The sequence below is a fragment of the Muscardinus avellanarius genome, assembly GCF_963383645.1.
Source record: "Muscardinus avellanarius genome assembly, chromosome: 1".
Taxonomy (NCBI): domain Eukaryota; kingdom Metazoa; phylum Chordata; class Mammalia; order Rodentia; family Gliridae; genus Muscardinus; species Muscardinus avellanarius.
This window is the reverse complement of record NC_137786.1, coordinates 124,144,113-124,167,339: the sequence shown is the minus strand read 5'-3', so window position 1 is coordinate 124,167,339 and position 23,227 is coordinate 124,144,113. Positions and strand designations below refer to the sequence as shown.

At 38.6% G+C, this 23,227-nt stretch overlaps 2 protein-coding genes across 2 annotated transcripts in view; one reads left to right on the top strand and one right to left on the bottom strand.

Moving 5' to 3' along the window:
- LOC308278487 (olfactory receptor 8G1-like) overlaps positions 1-17,841 on the top strand; it is a gene marked incomplete at both ends in the record, with an annotated part of 199,958 nt that extends 182,117 nt beyond the window's left edge. Inside the window, 4 exons of the mRNA XM_080718272.1 lie at positions 11,526-12,377; positions 14,252-14,475; positions 15,617-15,671; positions 17,656-17,841. Coding sequence (XP_080574398.1) covers positions 11,526-12,377; positions 14,252-14,475; positions 15,617-15,671; positions 17,656-17,841 — 1,317 coding nt within the window. The remainder of the gene's footprint in view (positions 1-11,525; positions 12,378-14,251; positions 14,476-15,616; positions 15,672-17,655) is intronic.
- A 1,595-nt stretch (positions 17,842-19,436) lies between these two features.
- Positions 19,437-20,366, bottom strand: LOC308271988 (olfactory receptor 8D1-like; the record flags this gene model as incomplete). Its single annotated transcript, XM_080708687.1, has 1 exon — positions 19,437-20,366. Exon 1 carries the CDS (start codon positions 20,361-20,363, stop codon positions 19,437-19,439), a length of 927 nt encoding a protein of 308 aa, XP_080564813.1. The 5' UTR covers positions 20,364-20,366.
- Positions 20,367-23,227: the final 2,861 nt, after the last annotated feature.

Sequence of the window (23,227 nt, the reverse complement as noted above, 5' to 3'; positions counted from 1 at the left end):
ACACGACTGTGCCTAGCATGAATAAATTCTAGGCTATTTTCACTTTCATTTCATTTGATATAATGAAAATAAATAAAAATATCTATAATCCATACTGATCAAAGAGAAGTAGACCAAATCCATTACCACTATGTTGCCATCTGCAGCCTTTACTTTACAATGTCATGTCCCATCAGATCAACTTATTTTAAGAGTGTATATTATAGGTGTGGTTTCTGCATCAGTTCATACGGAAATCATGCTTAGGGTTCAATTCTTAAAATTTCCTGAGATCAACCACAATATCTGGGATCTTCCTGTCTTATAGCTTTCCTGCTCTAATATCTATATCATCAAATGACTACTTCTATGTTCTGATACATTTAAAATCTTTGTTCCAATCCTATACATACATAGTTCTTACGTTGCTTTCATTGCCTGCATCCTTCACATTGACCCCAGGGAAGGCAGGTCCAGAGTCTTCAGCACCTGTAACTCCCACATGTTGGTGGTTTGGGTCTTTTTTGTTTCTGCAGTATTCATGTACCTTACCCATCATCATTCAGCTCCCTAGATCAAGAAAAGTTATTCTCTACATCTTACACTATTATCGTGTCAGTGCTGGACAGCATCATTTTCAGCCTTTTGAATAAAGATGCTAGTTGAATGAAGAAAATGTTAGAATAGAAAATATTGTACATAGAAAGATGATACATTACACCTAAGTCTAAGTTAGTGTAATACATTACACTAAGTTTAAAGGGATCCATTCCATCTCTGTGCACCTGTCACCCTTTTTCCTGCTTTGGTTATTCCATCACCATTATTTCTTGTGCTCATTACCTTTGGACACCAATTCCCATGTGAGATTTTATTTTACAAGTCTCATTGGAGCACAGATTAGAAGGAACACTAAGAATAGAACAATTAAAACCACTCACTTCATCATCTTACCTCTGTTCTTTGCTATTGTAAATTCAGCTCAGTTCTCACCCACATTGAAAATACCACATAATGAGAGTGATTACCAGTGTCCTCGATGCTATCTATTCAGATAACAGAATCATTTCTATATGATAGCTGTTATCTGTAGCTTTTCACAATTTTAGGTTGCCCTATACCTCCATATATCTCATTTGTCACCCATCTTATTTTTTTTCTTTTACTTAGACAACCTAATCAGAACTTGAAAGTTTGAGTTAGAGATATCTGAATGTGTTCTAATTGTACTATTCAGCATGCCCCTGCTTTGCCCTCGCTTCTTCTAATTTGTCCTTATCTGCTTATTGTCCAGTTGCACTGGACCATAATCTCTATGAAGGTACCTCTATAAATATTTTTCACTACAACATCTCTAAGACCTAAATCAGTTCCTGCTATCTAATAGGTCCTTAATGATTTTCTTATTTCCTCTGGGTAAATATTTATAGGAAAGCCATATGTATCTTATACCATATAAATACATATCATATTGACCTCAAGCAGCTACATATGCCTTTATTCCCTCACCACTATTAATTTTTTTTGAGGGTCTGTGGCTGGAACCCAGGGGCATTTGACCTCCGAGCTACACCCCCTGCCCTAATTTTTTATTCTTTATTTTGAAACCGGGTCTCACTGAGTTGCGGAGGACCTCACTAAGTAGCTGAGGCTGTCCACAAACCGTGATCCTCTGGTCTCAGCCTCCCAAATGCTGGGGTTACATACAAGTGTGTGCCACCACACCCGGCTACCACTATTAAATTTAACTTTGGAGAATTCTTTAATGCTTTATATAAGATAATGGAAATAAGTCAGACTGGCCACTGGTTCCCTAAAACCTGCTAATGGTAGTACAAGCTATGAACTGATTACACTGTTCAGATTTCAAGATCTCATCGCCCACTCAGATCTACTAAATACCAACATGCATTTTAACATAGATGGCCCCTGTACACAAAATTTTTCCAGTTAATTGACAATTTTAGACTTGATAGAGAAAATTAAACAACTAGGGAAATGTCAGTATTAATTGCTGCTTTTTTTTCAGGAGTTTGATCCCGGAGAAATCAAAATCCTTGGAGACTGTTTGCCTCACATTATCTGGTACCTGGTGTATCTAAGAAACAACCTTAAGAGACAGGAGCCAAAAACACTCAAGTGACTGCAAGGAGAGGATGTTTGCCACTCTGAAGCTGGCGAAACCCTAACTGAAAAGGGAACCATGGTTTGCTTCACAGTAAAGGTTTTTGTTTTTCGGTTTTTTTTTTCTCAGAATCTCATATTGTTCCTGGAAAGATTAGGAGAAATTGGTAATAGAAAACATCTTTTGGAATAATCATAAAAATTCAAATGTTTTTTGCTTTAAAGCCTTGAATAAATTAGGGAAAACATTCAAAAGTTTTATGTCTAACTCCAATTTAATTTTATTGCCACATTTTACTTCATTATGATGAATGTTTGTACATTTCTAATTTCTCTACTTTTCACAGGCCTGTATGCATTCAAATAGATTTAACTATTAATTATACTGATTATCCTTTTCATTTTATTTCACTGGTAAATTTGATGATTGCATATTTATACCTAAATTATAATTAAAATATTGGAAAAATGTTAACAAGATACAAGAAGACCTTGAGTTCTCTTACAGCAGAGTGGGTACCATTTTACCTTTTATTTCTATAAATCTGAGGTCTGAGGGTGGTTTTTGTCCTTTGTCTCTCAGTAATATTTGCTGACAGAGAGACAGAGACAGGTGGAGAGAAGTCCTGAGGCTCCGATGAAGTGAAGCATGAGTTCACATCAATTTTACCTATTTTTTTAAATTTGGAGCACTGTAATTTTGCACCATATTGGGGTTTAGAGTGGTAGAAAAATACATGCACATAACTTGGTGCCCTCCCACTTGATCCCTTCCCTCTCTTTTTTCCTCCCCATACAGGTCTTTGAGATTGGATTGGTAATTTTGTATGCATTTATAGCATTATTTCAGTTGTTAAACTCTTTGTCCCCCTCCTCCCTTCCCTGATCTCCCTCAATCACTCCACTGGAGTGGAGTCTTTGCTTTTCTATTTGATGTTACCCTTATTTCTAAATATCTCTCTAGCTTTCATATATAAAAGAAAACATATCTACCCATTTTTGAGACTGGCTAACTTCACTTGGTAAAATATTCTCCAGTTTAATTTATCTTGCTGCAGATGGTGTGATTATGTTCTTCTTTATGCCTGAGTAAAACTCCATTGTCTATATAACCAAGTTTTGTGATCCATTCATCTGTTGACAAATACCTCAGCTAGTTCCATACTGTGGCTATTGTAAATGTGCTGTTATGAACATGAATGTGCAAATATCATTTTAATGTTATAATTTCAGTCCCTTTAGGAAAAGGCCCAAGAGCACAGTGTATGGGTCATATGGTAGTTCCATTCTCAATCTTCTGAGAAACCTCCAAACTGGTCTCCACAATGGTTATACTAGTTGGAAGTTCCACTAACCAGCCATTACGTCCTTACCCTCATCAGCATTTATTATTGTGTTCTTGTTGATTGCATTCTGACTGGAGTTGGATGGAACCTCAGTTTAGTATTGATTTGCATTTCCCTTATTGCCAAAGGTGTTGAACATTTTTTCATGTACTTGTTGGCCATTCGTATTTATGTTTTTGAAAAATGTCTATTCAGTTTGGTTGCCCATTTTTTGATTGGGTTATTTTTTAGTGTTGTGCTTTTTAAACTCTTTGTATATTCTGGACTTTTAAAAATGGGCAGGTCACAAGGATAGTCTCTTGCTCTTTATGCTCATTTCGATTTTACCTTTATTTTCACAGGAGATTGTCGTTTCATTGTAACTTTCTTGTTAGAAGATCATATTTTAATCCCTACTCTGAGATATTCTAATTCATGTTTGATATAGAGTTAAAAGATTTATATTAAACAAACCATTTCTTCAAATGAATGAAGAAGCTCTTAATATTTGAGGAATAAAGAATGTTGAGAATATTTTTAACTAATGTTGAGAATAATTTTAAACTAATAAAATATCTAAAATAAAAAAACAACTATCAAATATTGCAGTAAAGTGCAATTCAGTGGTGCACACCTTGGGAGGCTGAGACAATAGGATGACAGGTTCAAGGCCAGCCTCAGCAAATTAGCAAGACCCTTATAACTTTGAAAGACCCTGTTTCCAAATAAGAGTGCTTAAAAGTAGAGTGCAAGCCAGGCGTAGTGCATGCTTGTAATCCTAGCATTCAGGAGGCTGAGACAGGAGAATCCGGGTTCACAAACAGCCTCAGCTACTTAGTGAGGCCCTTTGCAACTCAGGGAGATCTTGTTTCAAAATTAAGAATAAAAAAAATCAGCCTGGGGCTGTACCTCAGAGGTAGAATGTCTCCTGAGTTGCATCCCCAGTACCGTAAAAAACAAAAGTAGAGTGCCCAAGGGTTCAGTCCACAGTAACACACACACACACACACACACACACACACACACCAAGAGAGTAAGTAATAGCTAGCACTGGCTTAACTAAGGTAATTCTAAGGTAAATGGAAAGCTAAAACCATGTTCATAATTCCAGAAACAGTTATATGAGCAAGTTATATAGAACTATAAAGGTAGCCTTCAGAAAGAACTAAACAAAATATTTATTGAAGCTATTCTACAGAGATTCTGTTTTTCTCTAGGAAATGAGGGTAGGGCTAAGAAAATAGAGTGGTGCTACGGTAACTTTCTTTTCATGATAAACATGTTTACTATTACATTCATCATTTTGTTAATAGTATAGACTCCCTAGGGAACTCTGATGATGAGTCATATTGAGAAACCCCTAAATTTAAAAAAACAGCAGTCTTCTATTTCAAAAATGTTCATTAGATCAATATAAAAAACTAATGCAGTATATTTGATTATTTGCAAAATGGGCAATTGTGCTGAAATTTCAACTTAAAAAAGGAGAGAGTTCAGTTGCCCATTTCTTGATTGGGTTGTTTGTTTTGCTAGTGTAGAGTCTTTTGAGCTCTTTGTATATTCTGTATATTAGCCCCCTATCAGAGCGGTGGCTGGTAAAGATCTTCTCTCATTCTGTAGGTTTTCTCTTTAGGTTCTTGATGGTTTCCTTTGATGAGAATAGACTTTTTAGTTTGATGCCATCTCACTTGTTAATTCTTGCTTTAATTTCCTACACTTTGGAGGTCTTGTTGAGAAAGTGCCTATATGTTGTAGTGTTGAGCCTACGCCCTCCTCTAATAACTTCACAGTCTCTGCTCTAATTTCTAAGTCTTTGATTTATCCCAAGTTGATTCCTGTGCACAGTGAAAGGTAAGGATTTAGTTCCATCTTTCTACAAATGGATAGCCAGTTTTCCCAGCACCATTTGTTGAAAAGGCTGTCTTTTCCCCAGCATATGAGTTTGGCCCCTTTGTCAAAGATTAATTGACTATAGGTGTGTGGGTTTGTTTCTGTATCTTCTATTCTGCTCCACTGGTCAGTCTGCCTATTGTTGTGCCAGTACCATGCTGTTTTTTTTTTTTTACTACTATTGCTCTATAGTATAATTTTAAGTCAGGGATTGTGATGCCTCCTGCATGGTTCTTATTGCCGAGAATTGCTTTGGCTATTGTGGGTCTTTTCTTTCTCCATATAAAATTCATAATTGACTTTTCTAGGTGTATGAAGAATGTCATTGGTATTTTGATAGGATTGTATTGAATCTGTAGATCATTTTTGGCAGAATGGCCATTTTGATATTTATTCTGCCTATCCATGAGGAAGGGAGATCTTTTCATCTTCCAAGGTCTTCTTCAATTTCTTTCTTTAATGTTTTATAGTTTTCATTGTAGAGGTTTTTTACATTTTCAGTTAGGTTTATTCCTAGGTATTTTATTGGTTTTGAGGTTATAGTGGATGGAATTGTTTTCTTTATTTTTTTCATTGTGGATTCATTGTTGCAATACAGAAAAGCAACTGACTTTTTTTTTTTTTTTTTTTTTTTTTTTGGTGGTACTGGGGTTCCTGGAAACTCTTCTACCTCCGGGATACACTCCCAGACACCTATTCTTTATATTTTTATTTGGAAACAGGGTCTCTTAAGCCAGCATGGCTGGCTTTGAACCTGTGTGATCCTCCTGTCCCCGCCTCCCAAGCGCGGGGATTACAAGCGTGCGTTACCATGCCCAGCTCAACTGATTTCTTTAGATTGATTTTGTATCCTGCAACTTTGCTGAATTAGTTAATCAGCTCCAGTAGTCTTTTGGTTGAGTTCTTTGGGTCTTCTAGATAAAGGATCATGTCATCTGCAAATAAGGATAGTTTAATTCCTTTCTTCCTATTTGAATTCCTTTGATTTTCTTCTCTTGTCTTATTGCTGTGGCAAGAGTCTTGAGGACTGTATTGAAAAGGAGTGATAATAGTGAGCATCCTTGTCTTGTTCCTGATTTTAGAGAAAACATATATAATATAAATTATTGTAATTATAGTATATAAATAACATATTTATAATGTGTATCAAGTAACAGAAATTCTATTGAAAGTTAGAATAACTATGATTTAAGATATTATAAAGCTCATCAAGTCCTATCATTCTTGACTAACTGAACATTAGAAGAAGCATGTGAGGAGCAATTTTTTTTTTTTTTCAGTCCTGGGATGTATTTAAAAAGTACTGATGTCTATAACCTGTTGAAAGAGATTTGTGTTTAAGTGTACTGGCAAAAGAAAAAGGAGAGAAAATAAAAATTTGAAGAGATTTTATTAGATAAAAGGAATCAACTATTAAAAATTCTCATGCAAAAAAAACACGTCTTGATTTTTAAGCTGGTTAAAAACATCCCGATTTTTTTTTTTTTTTGTGGTACTGGGGTTCATGGAAGCCCTTCTACCTCCGAGCTACACTCTCAGACCTATTTTATATTTTGAAACAGGGTCTCATAAGCCAGCACAGCTGGCTTCGAACCTGCGCGATCCTCTTGTCTCCGCCTCCCAAGCGCGGGGATTACAAGCGTGTGCCACCACGCCTGGCAAAACATCCCGATATTTAAGGTAAATTATGTATGTTATATTCTAGAAAATATATTTCTTGAAATTTGTCTTGTATGTAATATATTCCTTTTTGTGTGTGTGGGTCTGAGAATGGAACCCAGGAGCATTCGACCTCCAAGCTACACCCCTACTCTATTTTTTATTCTTTAATTCGAAACAGGGTCTCACTGAGTTGCGAAGGGCCTCACTAAGTAGCTGAGGCTAACTGTAACCCTCCAGTCTCAGACTCCCAAATGTCAGGATTACAAGCGTGTGCCACCATGCCCAGCTAATAATTCCTTTAAACACATAATAGAATTCCATATCGTACATGTACCATAGCTCATTCATATAGTCATATACTAATGAATACTTGAGTTGTTTCAAATTTGGGATTGTTTGAAGGCGCACACTTGTAATCCCCGAGCTTGGGAGGCGGAGACAGGAGGATCACGCAGGTTCAAAGCCAGTTGCGCTGGCTTAAGAGACCCTGTTTCCAAATAAAAATATAAAAAATAGGTCTGGGAGTGTAGCCTGGAGGTAGAAGGGCTTCCAGGAACCCCAGTACCACAAAAAAAAGTATAGCTGTTATGCATTTTGGGGGGAGAGTTTTCTTATTTTATTATTATTTTTTATTTTATTTTATTATTATTTCTTATTTTATTATTATTATTAATTATTATTATTTATTCATTTTATTTATTTTATTTTATTTTTATTGGTGCATTATATTCATACATCATATTGGGGTAAAAAAAAACTTGTGTGTATAGACATGCACACATCACTGATTTAACCCCTACCCAATTCCCACCCCATTCCCTCCCCTTCCCTCCCTCCCTTGCTCCGCTTAGTGGTTGACTTCGATATGTTTAAGTACATTGTGTGTTTTAGAGATTTTCCTCTTCCCCCCTCCTTTGTCCTCCTTTAGGTTGTCTTGTTTGCTCCTCCACAGGATTTTCTTTTTCATCTAGAGTTCCTCCTATGACCCAATTCTCCCTAACTCTCACATATTAGGGAAAGCATCTGATTTCTTATTTTTTGTGACTGATTAATCTCACTTAGCATAATGTTCTTTTTTTTTTTTTAATTCGGTACTGAGGATGGAACCCAGGGGCATTCTACCTCTGAGCTACATCCCCAGCCTTAGTTTTTTTTTTCTTTATTTTGAAACCAAGTATCCACTGAGTTGCAAAGGACCTCACTAAGTAGCTGAGGCTGTCTTTGAAATATGACCCTCCAGTCTCAGCCTCTCAATGCTGGGATTACAAGCATGTGCCACCATGCCCAGCAAAGGGAGGGTCTTCTAAGTATAGGATCATGTCATCTGCAACTAGAGATAATTTCAGTTCTTTTCATATTCATATTCTTTGTATTTCCTTCTCTTGTCTTATAACTCTGGCTAGAGTCTCAAGTACTATATTGAAAACGAATGATATTGGACATTCCTGTCTTGTTACTATTTTTTTTTTTTTTTGTCTTTTTGGCAGTTAGGATTGAAACCAGGCTGTTGTCCTTACAAAGCTAGCACTTTGCCACTGAGCTACATTCCAGCCCTTGTTTCTGTTTTTAAAGAGAATTCTCACAGTTTCCACTTACTCAATATGATGTTGGCTTTGAGTTTATTGTATATTGCCTTTATGGTGTTAAGTTCCTTCTATTCCAATTTTTTTTCTGTGTTTCTAACTTGAATGGGTGTTGGATTTTGCAAATGCTTTTTCAGGCTTTTTTGTTTCATTTTTCCTCTTTCACTCTCACTTGCTAGATCACTCTTTCCTTGCCCAGGAATTCACTGTTCATGAAGAAGTTCCACTGAAATCATTCCAGTCCACCTGGAATTGGTACAGACAGACCTTTTCCATAACTGTCTCAATAGGTAAGTTCCACGACTGCCCAAAAATGCATCCTTGCATTTTTTCTTTTTAAAAATATTTGTTACTAGGTGGCTACTGCCCACTCTCATGACAATGGCCATGGAGATACATAGGAAGGATTTTATTTCATGGAGGCCATTGTGAGATGTAGACAACAGCCAGCTCAAGAACCCAATGAAGAGGATGCAGCCCACCATGTTCCATATCTTTACAACAGATCACCATCAGTCTCCTAGCAATGTCCATGGTTATGTGGAAGATGCCATTTTCCTTCATAAAATGCTGCTAGAAAAGTGCAAGGTCTTGACAAGCTCCACTGCAGCCACTTGGGTCCCTGCAGGAAAGGTCTGTAGTTTTTAGTTCATCTGCAATCTCAGGAGTTCAGAAGGCAGTTTGGCTGAACAGTTAGAGATTCACAGCAGTCTTAACAAGATGGGTTATAGCCGCTTGATCTGTAGTTTCTGGTCCAGACAAGTTTAGCTGCAGCCACAAGAAATCACTGGAAAGTTTGGCTGGGCAGTTTTGGGAGCCACCATCTTGAGGTATTTAAGCATGGAGAAATGGATGTGATTGCTTTTGGTGTTGATTCTTTGTCATCACTGACTCAGCAATATTTAGCTTCTTTACTGGAGTCAGTCTCTCTGCTATGTTCATATTTGTACAAATCTTTGTATAGACAAATATTTATAGTTCCCTTGGGCAAACACTGAGTGGTAAACTGTTAGAATACACAGTAAATATATGTTTAAATTTATGGTAAACTGCCGAGCTGTTTCCAAGTGACTGAACAATTTTTTACTACCCACAAGTTTTGGATTATAAGTCCAGTTATTCCTCACCAACACTCAGTATTGCCAGAGATTTTTAATTTTTTTTTCTAGCCATTCTCCTATAATTGAGGAGACATATCTCATTCTCATTGCCTTTATGACAAATGACATTGAGCTTAGTTTTATGTTTATTCTCTTTGCTTGGATATTTTGTCTATTGTTAAAACTTGATCATTGGCCGGGTGTGGTGGCAGAGACAGGAGGATCACGCAGGTTCGAAGCCAGCTGCGCTGGCTTAAGAGACCCTGTTTCCAAATTTTAAAAAATATAAAATAGGTCTGGGAGTGTAGCCCAGAGGTAGAAGGGTTCTATCCCCAGTACCACAAAAAAAAGATCATTTTTACATTATTACCTACAATTCTTTATAATTTGCATAAAGCTCTTTTTAGAAGTATGTATTTCCTTGGGTTTGGATTTTCATTTTCTTAATGCTGTCTTTTGAAAAACAAGCTTTTTGTGGTGAAGTACAAATTAATTATTTTCCTGATTAGGTTTTTCTTTGTCTTGCTAGTATTTTTAAGTGTGTGTGTGTGTGTGTGTGTGTGTGTGTGTGTGTGCTCACACGTGCGTGCATGCATCCTTTCTAAAAAATCTTAAACTACTCCAAGTGTTCTTTGTTTATTGTTTTTTAAATATATTCTTCCAAACATTTACAGTTTGTCTTTTTTCTTATAAAATTTTAGTTCATTTTGTCATAGGAGTCTTGTATAAATTTTAGATTTAATTCAACTGTACTTTATTTCTAATTTTACTTTGTTTTATGCAATTATTAAATAATCTGTTTCTAACTTAAAACAATAGGGGAATAACACTTATAATTCCATGTTTCCCTGATGTATGTTTCTGCTTTGCATAACATTCTGACAAAAGATAAAAAAGAAGACAAAAATTGAGATATCAAGATACCTGTTTTTGTCATTTGAATGGGTAACTATGGCATATTTCCCAGTTGATAGAATGTTAATTGATAATAGCAATACAATAGGGTATTGCTTACTATGTAACTGATAAATTTCAACCAATTTTATTATGCGGTAGGTAACATTTTTTCCTATTATATAGTGAAGACACACAAGTGTTTTACTTACCCAAGTGTGTAAGTTAGTAGTAAATGATGGATTTACTGAATGGAGACACTTTGACATTAATGTCTCTTCATTTAACAAGCAGTGATTCTACTTCCCCAGCATTGATTGATACAGAGACTAGGAGCTGGTGAGCTGTGGGCCAGTCCAGAAAGTAGATTTGGGCAGGGTTTATTATAGGTCCTGGTTTATTGTTTTAATATTTGAATATCTTACATTGTTATCCAAATTTTCTAATAGTTATATAAAAAGTTCAAAAATCTGACAATAATAAATGCTCTGTTTACTGCTCTCAGAAATCAACCTGATGTTATTCAAGATCAATGCCTATAGGCAGGGCTGGCTCTCTTTAAGTTCTGCCTTCATAATTTTACTTGCTTATATCAACTTCTCTAAACATATAAGTTTGAATATTAACTAAAAATATTGGTGTGAAATCAATGATGTTTCAAAAGATACTTTAAAAAAAACAAATATTATAAAATGGCTAAGTATATCATTATGAAATACATTTATAATATTTGGAAGTAAGGCTTAATAAATACTAAAGTGAAAAAAAATTACTCAGGTAAATTGGTCCAGGTTAAACAATAATATAAAATACAAAGGGGATATCTAAACCAAAAATCATATCTCAGGTAAGTTGAAAAAAAGTAGCAACCATGTTATTTTTTCTCTCCCCTCAAAGGCTCAACAGCAGCTATGGAAGCAGGAAATCATTCCACAGTGACTGATTTCATCCTGGCTGGGCTCTCACAGAAGCCAGAGCTCCAGCTGCCCCTCTTCCTACTCTTCCTTGGAATCTACGTACTCACAGTGGTGGGGAACCTGGGCATGATCATACTGATTGGGCTCAGCTCTCACCTGCACACCCCCATGTACTATCTCCTCAGCAGTCTGTCTTTCATTGACCTCTGCCATTCCACAGTCATTACCCCAAAAATGCTCATCAACTTTGTGATGGAGAAAAACATCATCTCCTACCCTAAATGTATGACTCAGCTCTTCTTCTTCCTCATTTTTGCTATTGCAGAGTGTCACATGTTGGCTGCAATGGCGTATGACCGCTACATTGCTATTTGTAGACCCTTGCTTTACCATGCCATCATGTCCCATGAGACCTGCTTTTCCCTGATTGTAGGGGTGTATATTATAGGTGTCGTTTGTGCATCAGCTCATACAGGCTGTATGATTAGGATTCATTTCTGTAGGTTGAATTTGATCAACCATTACTTCTGTGATCTTCTTCCCCTTCTAAAGCTCTCCTGCTCTAGTACCTATGTCAATGAATTACTGATTCTATGCTTTGGCACATTTAACATCCTTGCCCCAACCCTAACCATCCTCGGCTCTTACATCTTTATCCTCGCCAGCATCCTGCGCATTCGCTCCACTGAGGGCAGGTCCAAAGCCTTCAGCACCTGCAGCTCCCACATCTCAGCCGTCGCTGTCTTCTTTGGTTCTGTTGCATTCATGTACCTGCAGCCCTCATCAGTCAGCTCCATGGACCAGGGAAAGGTGTCCTCTGTGTTTTATACTATCGTTGTTCCCATGCTGAACCCCCTGATCTACAGCTTGAGGAATAAGGATGTCAATGCTGCCCTGAAGAAAGTACTAGACAGAAAAACATTTGCTGTGAACAGAAGTAATGTTGGAATGAGCTGTTAGATATCAATCATTGCCAATCACATGATTGAATTGATATTACTAATTTTACTCCATTTCTAAATATCTTTACACAGTTACACATTTACTAAGATGTCTTGACATTGCTTCTTATTAGTATGATCTTTTGATGCCATTTTACAAGTAGGGTTATCTCATATGTAGCATAGAGCCAAATATATGATGAAATGCTAAAAATGGCATATATCTCTTGATCCACTAGTACCAAATCTATCAATTTACATATCCTCAATAAAATTGACTAAAACTCATTTCTCAATCATAATGAGTCTAGTAAATCTAGAGACAGTGATAACTGGAGCACAAATAGCCCACTCTAGACCATCACAATTCTCCATACACTAGGCAGAATATAATATTTATCCTGCAATTGAGAAAATTTTTTTCTGTGTAGTTATCTAGTAAATTAATTGATGTGTAAAATATGCTATAATAAAATTGCTTTTAAAAATAGAAAAATAATTTTAAAAATAATTTTTGAAAAAAAAAGAGTGTAGCCAGGTGTGGTGGTGCATTCTTATAATTCCAGTACTTGGGAGGCTGAGACAGGAGGATCACAGGTTCACAGCCAGCCTTAGCTACTTAGTGAGAACCTCTGCAACTTAGTGATACCCCATATGATTGGACACAATCTGTGCTTGGGAATTCCTGACTAATAGGCAGATGGACAATCCCACATAGTGGCCCTTGGGGTGAACCACACTGCCACATGGCAACTTTGGGGTGAGAGAAAATAGTACACTTAAAAGCCTGGTTATACATAATAAAACTGAGCATATATATTAAGAAGATTACACATAAAGTGCCACCTGATATTGAAATAAATAAGTAAACAAACAAACAATAAAGACTTTTCAATGTTAATGATATTAGAAATCTCTTGTCAGAGTCACTTCAGTTAAGTGTTTTGCTTTTTCAGCCTAAAAGCATACATTTATCTCCTTATTTCTCCCAGTACACTCTAGTTCGTGTTTTCTATGTATATTTTTTAAAATTTTGACAATTTAAAACAGAAAATTTCTTTTATAGTTTCTGGTTATTTTAGTTATTTCAAAAGCAACAAATCCATATGTAGCTCACCATAGTTTATTTTCCCCTAATTTTGGGTAAGAATGGTTTCTATAACAAACATCATTCCAATGTATGTTCATGTGTTATACCCCAGTCATCAACTAACCTAATATACAACAATCTGTTTCATATGCTCTGTCTCATACACACCACTCTATTTAATCCTAGTCCAAAAATTCTCACAAAAGACAAACTTTTTATTTTATGAGTATTTTAAGATTTTCTTCAAGAATAGCAAAGCCAGGAGATTTGGAGAGGCAAGATGGCAACTGTGGAACACAGCACATCTCAATCACTATAACAAATGAAATTCAGCTACCATGAAAGCAGCCCCTGGACATGAGATACAAAACAGCAAAATACAAATACAATCATAAAAGATTAAACTGTGCAGAATAAAATCCAGTAGATAGAACAGGAGATAGCAAAGTGCCCCTGCATGTGCCTGTGAACACTACCACTGTGGATGGCCATGCTATCTTGTTCTGCCCATTTGAGCCAGGATTGCCATCACTGTGGTCCCAAGAGATCCACAGCAAAGAAGCCAATGACTTGATGTGAAGTCATTGGCTACAGAGCTTCAGCATCTTAAGTGATCAGCACCTTGCTTCAGGCACAACTGAAATCCAAAAGCCCACATGCCTGGCCAGAATCATGCACCCGCAGAACACACTTTCCCTGAAGAGTCTAGGAGCCATGTACGACAGTGAGTTAACTGTACTTCTCAGTGGGAGACCACTCAGAGTGGCCACAAGGACCCTGGAGGTCTGAGATTTGGCCGTCCATCCCTGAGGAAGTTGGGTCAGAAACTGCTACCAAACACAGCAGAGGAGAGTGAAAGACCCCTAGTGTCTACAGTGCAGTACCCCCACAGGGTCACTGGAAGCTGCCCTGAGATTACACTGAACACCCCCACCAGTGCCAAAGCACACTGTTCTTTGCTGCTGCTAAGGTAAGCTTTGCCCAACTGGATCTTCTCCTTCTCCTCCTTCTCCTCCTTCTCCTCCTTCTCCTCCCCCTCCCCCTCCCCCTCCCCCTCCCCCTCCTCCCCCTCCCCCTCCCCCTCCCCCTCCCCCTCCCCCTCCCCCTCCCCCTCCTCCTCCTCCTCCTCCTCCTCCTCCTCCTCCTTCTTCTTCTTCTTCTTCTTCTTCTTCTTCTTCTTCTTCTTCTTCTTCTTCTTCTTCTTCTCTGAGGATGGATAGTTTTACTTCTTGAGAGTTGTCAGTAATTGTAGTTTACCTGCACTCTTGTGTTAGTATAGGGTGTTCAGTTTCTTTATGATTGTGTATTTTCTCTCTTTTTATTTTTTTTTTTTTTGCAACAGGGGTATTTAGGAAGAGATTAGATATGGGTTTTTTGTTCTTTTATATATCAGGGGTTTTCTTTCTTGTTTTTCTCTTCCCCTTTCTATCTACTCTCTTAAAGTTTCCTCTGCTTTCATCTAACCCTCCTCTTCCTCAGATGTGTCACCTTGTAAAGACTTTGAGTCTTCTGTGATTTTTATTTGACTTTAGAGAGTCCCCTAGACTCGGTGTTAGAATTTACCAAAAGTCTTTCTTTTAGCATTTTTGCATTCAGATGGCTGTTTAATCCTGCAGGTAATTTACATTCGTTTCCTTGTGTTGGGCAGGAGTATTATTTTCTACTTATGGATAATTAGATGTTTTTGTGGCTCTCTATCATCTAGCCATGCTGAAGCTATAGTGATTATATTGTTTTACTTGTTCATCTAGTTAATCTACATGAAAAGCTGTGGGGAGAATATTTAAAGATTTCAATTTACACAGGTGATGTCACTTCATTCAGTTGAAATAAAGTTCTGGACTGTCAGTTCTAAAAATAACAAAAAAGATAGCTAAATGAGATTTACTAAAATTTTCAACATGCTTAGATATCAGGAAATTATATACAATGAGGTATTCCTAAAAGGGTGATAAAATTAAAAAGACTAACAACCCTAAGTGTTGGTAAGGATCTTAAAGAACTAGAGTTCGCTTACATTATAGCGTACCAATCCATCTTAGGAAACAGTGTGGCATTATTTTCTAAGGTTATTTTAGAAAAAATTATAAACTTGCTTTATATCCTATAAGGTATACTCCTAAGAGTAAATATCCAAGAAAAATGAGAATTCATAACCAAACACAGGTAAAGGAATATTCAGAAAAAGTATAATCATAACAGCTTCCAAATGAGCACACTCTCAAATGTCTATCAAATGGGACCATGGATAAATACCATGTGCTATATTCATGATTAAAATTACACAAATCTACCGTAGCATGAGTGAGTCTTCAGACACATTTGAGTAATACACACTAGACACAAAAAAGCATATACTATATGATTCCATTTATATGAAGTTAAAAAGAGGCAAAAATATGCATTGTAGCTACTTCTTGGGGGTGGGTATAGGCTGGGAAGGAGCAGGAGGCTGGGAAGGAGCAGGAGGAAGACTTTCCTGTCGCTTTTCCAGCCAGCCACCACTGAACAAGCACCAAGAGGGAGTGGAGGTGCTGCCTGGCAATGTTTGTTAGGGACAGAGGTGCTATGTGGCAGCCTGACACCACTGAACTCCTCCTGGAGCAGTCACTGATTATGTGTTAGCTTCCCCTAAGAGCCATATGGCTCCATACTGTCTCTTAAGAATCAGAAAATATTGCTGTAGCTTAAACTTCAACATATAAAGGAAACTTTATTCAAGCAGGTAATATTTTGATAATAGAGCAAATATAAGCTTTTCATTTAAAGTTCTCTTATGCAATAGGAGTGACATAATCATATGCTCTTTTCTCTCTTTTTCAGCTTGTCCACAGTCTCCCCTTGTTTGGGGATGCAGCTCAGTGGTAGAGAGCTTACCTGGCATGTTCAAAGATCTGCACCCCCCCAAAAAAAAAAAAGAAAGAAAGAAAGAAAAGAAAAACAAACAAACAAAAAATCCAAAAGAGTTAACTCCCATTGAGAAATTTCAAGCTGTCTTTGATTTGTTAAAAGCATAAGCTCTGACCAGGGTTGCAAATATCCATAACTCTAAGCTGACACTTACCCCAATAAAAATACAGTAACTTTCATTAATGAGCCAATAAAAATTGAGAGAAAGGCATTCCCATAAAAAGAATATTGCATCTTATTACATGAAGAAGGATAAAAAAGATCGATTAAATTATGTCAAATTAAAGATTAAAAAGGTGGCCTAAAAGTTTGGGCTGGAAACATTTTCATTCTAGGAATCAAGTCTGCTTAATAAATCAGATGACTTTTACAGGCTGCTTCGGTTTTATGATCTAATAGGAACAGCAGAAAAATGCAATAAAATAAAGTGTAAGTAAATTAAACTTAAATAAGAAAGAAAAGAGGACAAATTAAAAATCTAGGTAATAGAATATAATTTGAAAGTCATGAAGCTGGAGGCAGGAAGTTGCTAATTATAATAGTAAGCTGCTAAAAAAAAAAAAGAAAAGAAAAGAAAATAACAGTAAATGTATTATTATGTTAGGTAAAATAAGCCAGTACCAAAAACCAAGTACCAAAATTTTTAGGATTTGAATATAAAAAGGTCTATTTTATAAAGAAGAGAAGAAGAAGAAGAAGAAGAAGAAGAAGAAGAAGAAGAAGAAGAAGAAGAAGAAGAAAGAAGAAGAAGAAGAAGAAGAAATAACACCTGCTCCCTCTGAAGCCTAAAACAACATAGAAGAAATACGGAGAACAGTCCTCTAGGTGGGAAAGGGTCAAGGTGGAGATAAGAGGGATCGTCACAGGCTAGACCTAGATGAAGTTAGTGGCTTCTGTAGGAGGCGGCTGAACTGGGGCCTTCCCAGGCCACTGCCTGACAACAGGCCAGCGAGGGTCAGAAGGGGAGAAGAGAGAGAGTGAAGGCGCCTTGTTAAGGAGCAATCCCCAGGAAGACATGGATGAGGGGGAAGAGGATGGCTGGGTGCTGATTCAGCCTCTCCCAGGCTGTGGCCCTGTAGGCATATGGGCATGCGCGCTCAGCTACTCACCGGACACGCCTTCCCTGGCGGCTCTTCACACAGCTTTGGCAGTGTCTGCTGCCTGGCAGCCCAGTTCACTTCCTTCCCCCTGCAGGTGACAGTGTGGTTCTGAAGCTCTGGAAATCCAATGTTCCCTCCAGCTAAGTGGATGGGCAGTGCGGATCCTCCAGCGGGACCCAGGGTCTCTGGGTCCTTATCTGCAGGACACTGGACCACACACGTCCCACCAGGAGCCCTGCCTTCCCAGCAATGCTCTACTCCGAGAACTGAGCATCCCTCCCTTCCAGCTGTTCACAAAAGCCTGGGTTGCCCATGGACAACCATAGATGAGGCTTTGAGACTAGGTGTGTCTCTGGGCTCTGAGTTCTGGGACCCTTTAATGGGTGTTTCTCTTGCATAAAGCCTCTCTCCCCAGCTTCAACTGCGACCTCATAAAAGTGCTTCAGCTGGGTGTGGTGACTCAAGCCTGTCATCCCAGTACTTGGGAGGCTGAAACAGGAGGATTGCAGGCTCAAGACCAGCCTAGACAATTTAGCAAGACTCTCAGCAACCTAGTGAGACACTGTTTCAAAACAAAAACAAAATGACATAGGGCTGGAGGTGTAGCTCAGAGGTAGAATGTCCCTGGGTTCAATCCCCAGTACAAAAAATAAGTAAATGAATAAAAGTGCCTGCCTCACCTGGGCATGTTGATGCCGCTCACATGTAATCCCCATAATTGGAAGGCTGAGATATGAGGATCACAGGTTTGTTTATTTATTTATTGAAATACTGGAGATTGAACCCAGGGACATCCTACCTCCAAGCTATATCCTCAGCCTTATTTTACTATTTTATTTTATATTGAAACAGGATCTTAGCTGGGCATGGTGGTACATGCTTAGAATCTTAGTACTTGGGAGTCTAAGGAGGATCGCAGATTCATGCCCAGCCTCAGCTACTTAGTGAGGCCCTCCACAACTTAGTGAGACCCTGTTTCAAAAATAATGAATACTAGAGCCAGGCGTGGTGGTGCACACTTGTAATCCCAGCACTCGGGAAGCAGAAACCAGAGGATAGCGGTTTGCTGACAGCCTGTTTAAAAAAATAAAAAAGAAGCCGGGCATGGTGGCGCACGTTTGTAATCCCAGTACTTGGAAGGCTGAGACAGGAGGATTGTGTGGGTTTGAAGCCAGCCTCAGCTACTTAGTGAGGCTCTCAGCAACTTAGGGAGACCCTGTTTCCAAATAAAATATTAAATAGGTCTGGGAATGTAGCCTGGAGGCTCTTGGATTTCATTCCCAGCACCAAAAATAAATAAATAATAAAATAAATTTAAAGAATTAAAAAGACTAAAAAATAGGGCTGGGGATGTAGCTTGGAGGTACAATGTTGTTGTTGGTTGTTGTTGTTGTTGCTGTTGTTATTGTTGTTGTTCTTTTTGTGTTGTTCACTCAAGAATTAATGGACAATACCTATATTATATTATATTACTATATTATATTACATTTCTCTTGGCATGCATATCAGTGGGCAACTTACTACCTCTCACTAGGCAAGTAATAAGCAAGCAAGGGATATTAGGAAGAGAAGAATAATGCTGGGGAAAATCAAAATTCTTATTCCTTTTCTATCACAGTAACAAAAAATAAGACTCTAAACATCAGTTTTCCTAGCAAAACAATAAAAACACTAATACCTGTCTTACTCCTTTTTTTATTCTATTTTCATTCTAATTTAATTAGCTATAGATTTTTTAAAGCATTTTTTAAAAATCTGGATATGCACCAACATGACAGAGCACTTCTCTAGCATGCAGGAGGCCCTAGGTTTAATCCCCAGTGCCACAAAAAAAAAAAATCTAGACTAACAAAGACAAATGAACAAAAGGAATATACTTGAACTATTCATTTTCTCATCTATATATCTCCGGAGAGAATACTCATTTCCCCACCAACACTTTCCTCAATGCTTTCTTCACATCCTTGTTCCTCAGGCTGTATATTAAAGGGTTCAGCATGGGGATCACAGTGGTGTAGAACACAGAGGATACCTTCTCCTGCTTCAGAGAGTCACTTGAAGGAGGCTTGAAATACATGAAGGTGATCGACCCAAACAAGATACCCACAGCCATGAGGTGAGAGCTGCAAGTTCCAAAAGCTTTAGACCGGCCCTCTGAGGACCGGATGCGAAGGATGCTGAAGAAGATGAAGGCATAGGAGATGGCAACAGCGAGGGTTGGCACCAAGGTGTTGATTCCCCCAATGACAAAAAGTAGAAGCTCGTTGAGGTGTGTGCTGGAGCAGGAGAGACTGAGGAGGGGAAGGACATCGCAGAAGTAATGATTGATGACGTGGGACTTGCAGAAGGTCAGTTTCATCATGGCGCTCGTATGAGCCAAGGCAGACAGAAGGCCCAGGAAGAAGGAAGCCAGCACCAGCAGGAAGCAGAGCCAAGAGGACATGATCACGTTATAAAGCAGCGGGCGACAGATAGCAACATAGCGGTCATAGGCCATGGCAGTCAGGAGGTAACCCTCAGCCACCACGAAGAGCACAAAGAAAAAGAGCTGGGCCATACACTCAGAAAAAAAGATCATATTCTTTTTTCCCAGGAAGTTCATCAGCATTTTAGGGGTAATGACGGTAGAATAGCAGAGATCGATGAAGGACAAGCTGCTGAGAAAATAGTACATGGGGGTGTGCAGCAGAGGGCTGAGTGCAATCAGGGCAACCATACCCAGGTTCCCCACCACTGTCACCATGAAGACTCCCAGGAACAGGAGGAAGAGGGGCAGCTGCAGCTCCGGACGTTGAGTTAAACCCACTAAAACAAATATGGCTGCCACGGAATGATTTCCTGTGGCCATTATTCTTTGAAGATGTCTGTGGAAGTGGAAAATAAGAATTACATTAAAGAGGACCTTTGCTCCTCTTCTGAATGAAATAAAATCTGCCCAAGGTAAATTGACAAGAACAGAAATACTAAGTTAAAGTTTTCATCCTCTCTGATCATGATACCTCTTACCTATCTCCCCAAATCACCTCGGACCTCCTCCTAATTGGTTCAGAATATAGATCACAAAAAAAGTGCTCATGGATTGACTTAGTAACATCTATCACCTGAATTTGGCAGCAAAATGAAAATCATGCTGTCTGGGGTAATCACTGATAGCTGTTTTCTGACAGTTAAATAGTAGAAAAGATTAGTGGATAATTCTAACCACTGTTTCAATGTCCAACATGTTGATGGGATTGCAAATTAGTGCAACCACTTTGGAAAACAGTATAGAGAATCCTCAGAAGAATGGGAATGAACTTACCATATGATCCTGCAACAACCACTTCTGGGTATCTACCAATAAGAATAGAAACCAAACCACCAATCTAATGCATGTGTATCTATCTTCATAGCTGCACAATTCACAGTTGCCAAACTATGAAACCAGCCAAGATGTCCAGCAACAGATAAATGGATTACAAAACTATGGGATATGTACATGATGGAATCTTACTCAGCCATAAACAAAAACAAAATTAAGTTAATATCCCCCATTTCTCACATGCCAAGGCTTGCAGACATCTTCCAGAACATTGGTCAACAATAGGAAATTAAACCTCAGGCTCAGAGAACTGGACATTGTTCCTGATTCCCAGCTAGAGGGAAGGTGGCCACAGGGTTGTTGTGAGGCATCTAATCACTACTCCATGGATTAGAACTTCTCTGACAGTCCAGGATGTGAGTACTGCAGGTGCGGGAGGATTCCCACACACCTGCCACTCTCCACTCAGTGGTAAACAGGGAAGCAGGGAATTCCCACTTTATTCACCAAAGATGGCGGTCTCCTGGAATTCAGATGCCCAGCCCTAATGTTTATAGTGAGGTTCGTCTCACACCCCAATTATTCCCAATACACCAGTTGGCCTCAACCTCAGCAGTGAGCTACTATCTATTTACCTACGAACGCCCACACATAGGGTGGCCCTGACATGGCAGAAAATTTTTTTAAATGATACATCTGGCTGAGTATGGTGGTGCACACACACCTGTAATTCCAGGACTTGGGAGGCTGGGACAGCAGGATTGCAGGTTTAAGGCTAACCTCAGCAACTTAGACCCTGTTTCAAAAAAATAAAATAGGCTGGGTATGTAGCCTGGAGGTAGCATGTCCCTGGGTTTAATACCCAAAACAACAACAAAGAAAGATATACATAAAGGCATCTGAAAGAATGTAGTCATTTGACTTTCCACTCATGGAAGTGAGGGCCCCAAATTAGAAGAAAAAAAATATGCTGCATTTTTCCCAGAAGAAGCACTGAATTAGTTGAATTTTAACATAAAACAGCATGTATTTTTATTTTGACATTTTACTGGTAAAAAAAAAATTGGGACGCAGAAAATTGAAGAATAGTCAGGAGCACAGTGCTGAGCCCAGGTCTCTCCGGTTTACCCCCGCAGTGGATGAGTATCTTAATCCCTATTGTCTCACTGCAGAACTGAGAGGATGAGAAGCTATAAGGAAAAGTGAACATTTTTATATGCTATGGAATGGACCATATTTCAAAACCCTCCTAGGACAGGGCATATCTGGGTATTGGGCCACACAAGGTCTGGGCTCATGCACAGAGCCATGTGGAGCACTGCCCACCCTGAAGGACCCAGCACACACCTCTTCAACACATAATGTTGGCATAGGATAAAAGACATAAGGAGGTAAAAGAAGAAAAGCAGGAAGGAAAAGTAAAATATAACTTTAATACAAGGATCTGGAAGCTGGGCGTGGTGGTGCACGCTTGTAATATCAGCTGAGATTACAAATTGAGATTACAAAACATGGAGGCTGAGACAAGTGGATCGAGGTTCAGGGACAGCCTCAGCTACTTAGTGAGGCCCTTTGCAACTCAGTGAGACCCTGTTTCAAAATAAAAAATAAAAAATAGGTCTGAGGCTGTACCTCCAAGGTAGAATGTCCCTGGGTTCCACCCCCAGTACTGGAAAAAAAAAAAAAAAACCTGGAGCTAAAATGTTTCAGCCTTTACTCTCCAAACCAATTCTCTTTCCCAGGCTTGACTCTCCCAAAATCCTGGGACATCTATATATCCTAGAGTTAACTAAAAGAAACTATAATTACTCTGTGCACTGATAACAAGTATGATATTTTGAGAAACCTATAATGTAGGATGCTGTTCAGTTTATCGGTTAATTAGATAATGAGGACACCAATTAGGACACCACCCTGAGGACCCTAAGGTTGACCAGACCAGTCTTGGGAACCACCCAAGACTACCAGACTGAAATAATCCTTCCTAAAGCTGACCAGACCACCATAAACTGCTCAGAGATGACAGGACTGAGATTATGTTAATGGACCTCCTCTAGCACACCCCGCACAAAAGTCCTCTATAAGAAAAGAGACCCGCACTCCCAAAATGCCTTCCTTAAGGTGGCCTGCATTCTCTCTTGAATGTCTATTTATTCTCTTTTCCCCAAATAAACCTCTGTCCATGACTCTGACTGGTACGTGCTGAAATTCTTTTCCATCACATTAGCCAAGGACTCTTCCAATCCTGAGTTCCTGAGGAACCCCAACAGTGTCACCTAAATCTTATGGGGGCTTGCAGAAAACATAAGAAAAATACAAAAAAAGGGAAAAAGTGTTTTAGCTTTGTAAAATCCTATCTAACAAAATATTAAAGGTTGGTAGAAATGACTGAAAGAACATTTCCCGCAGCA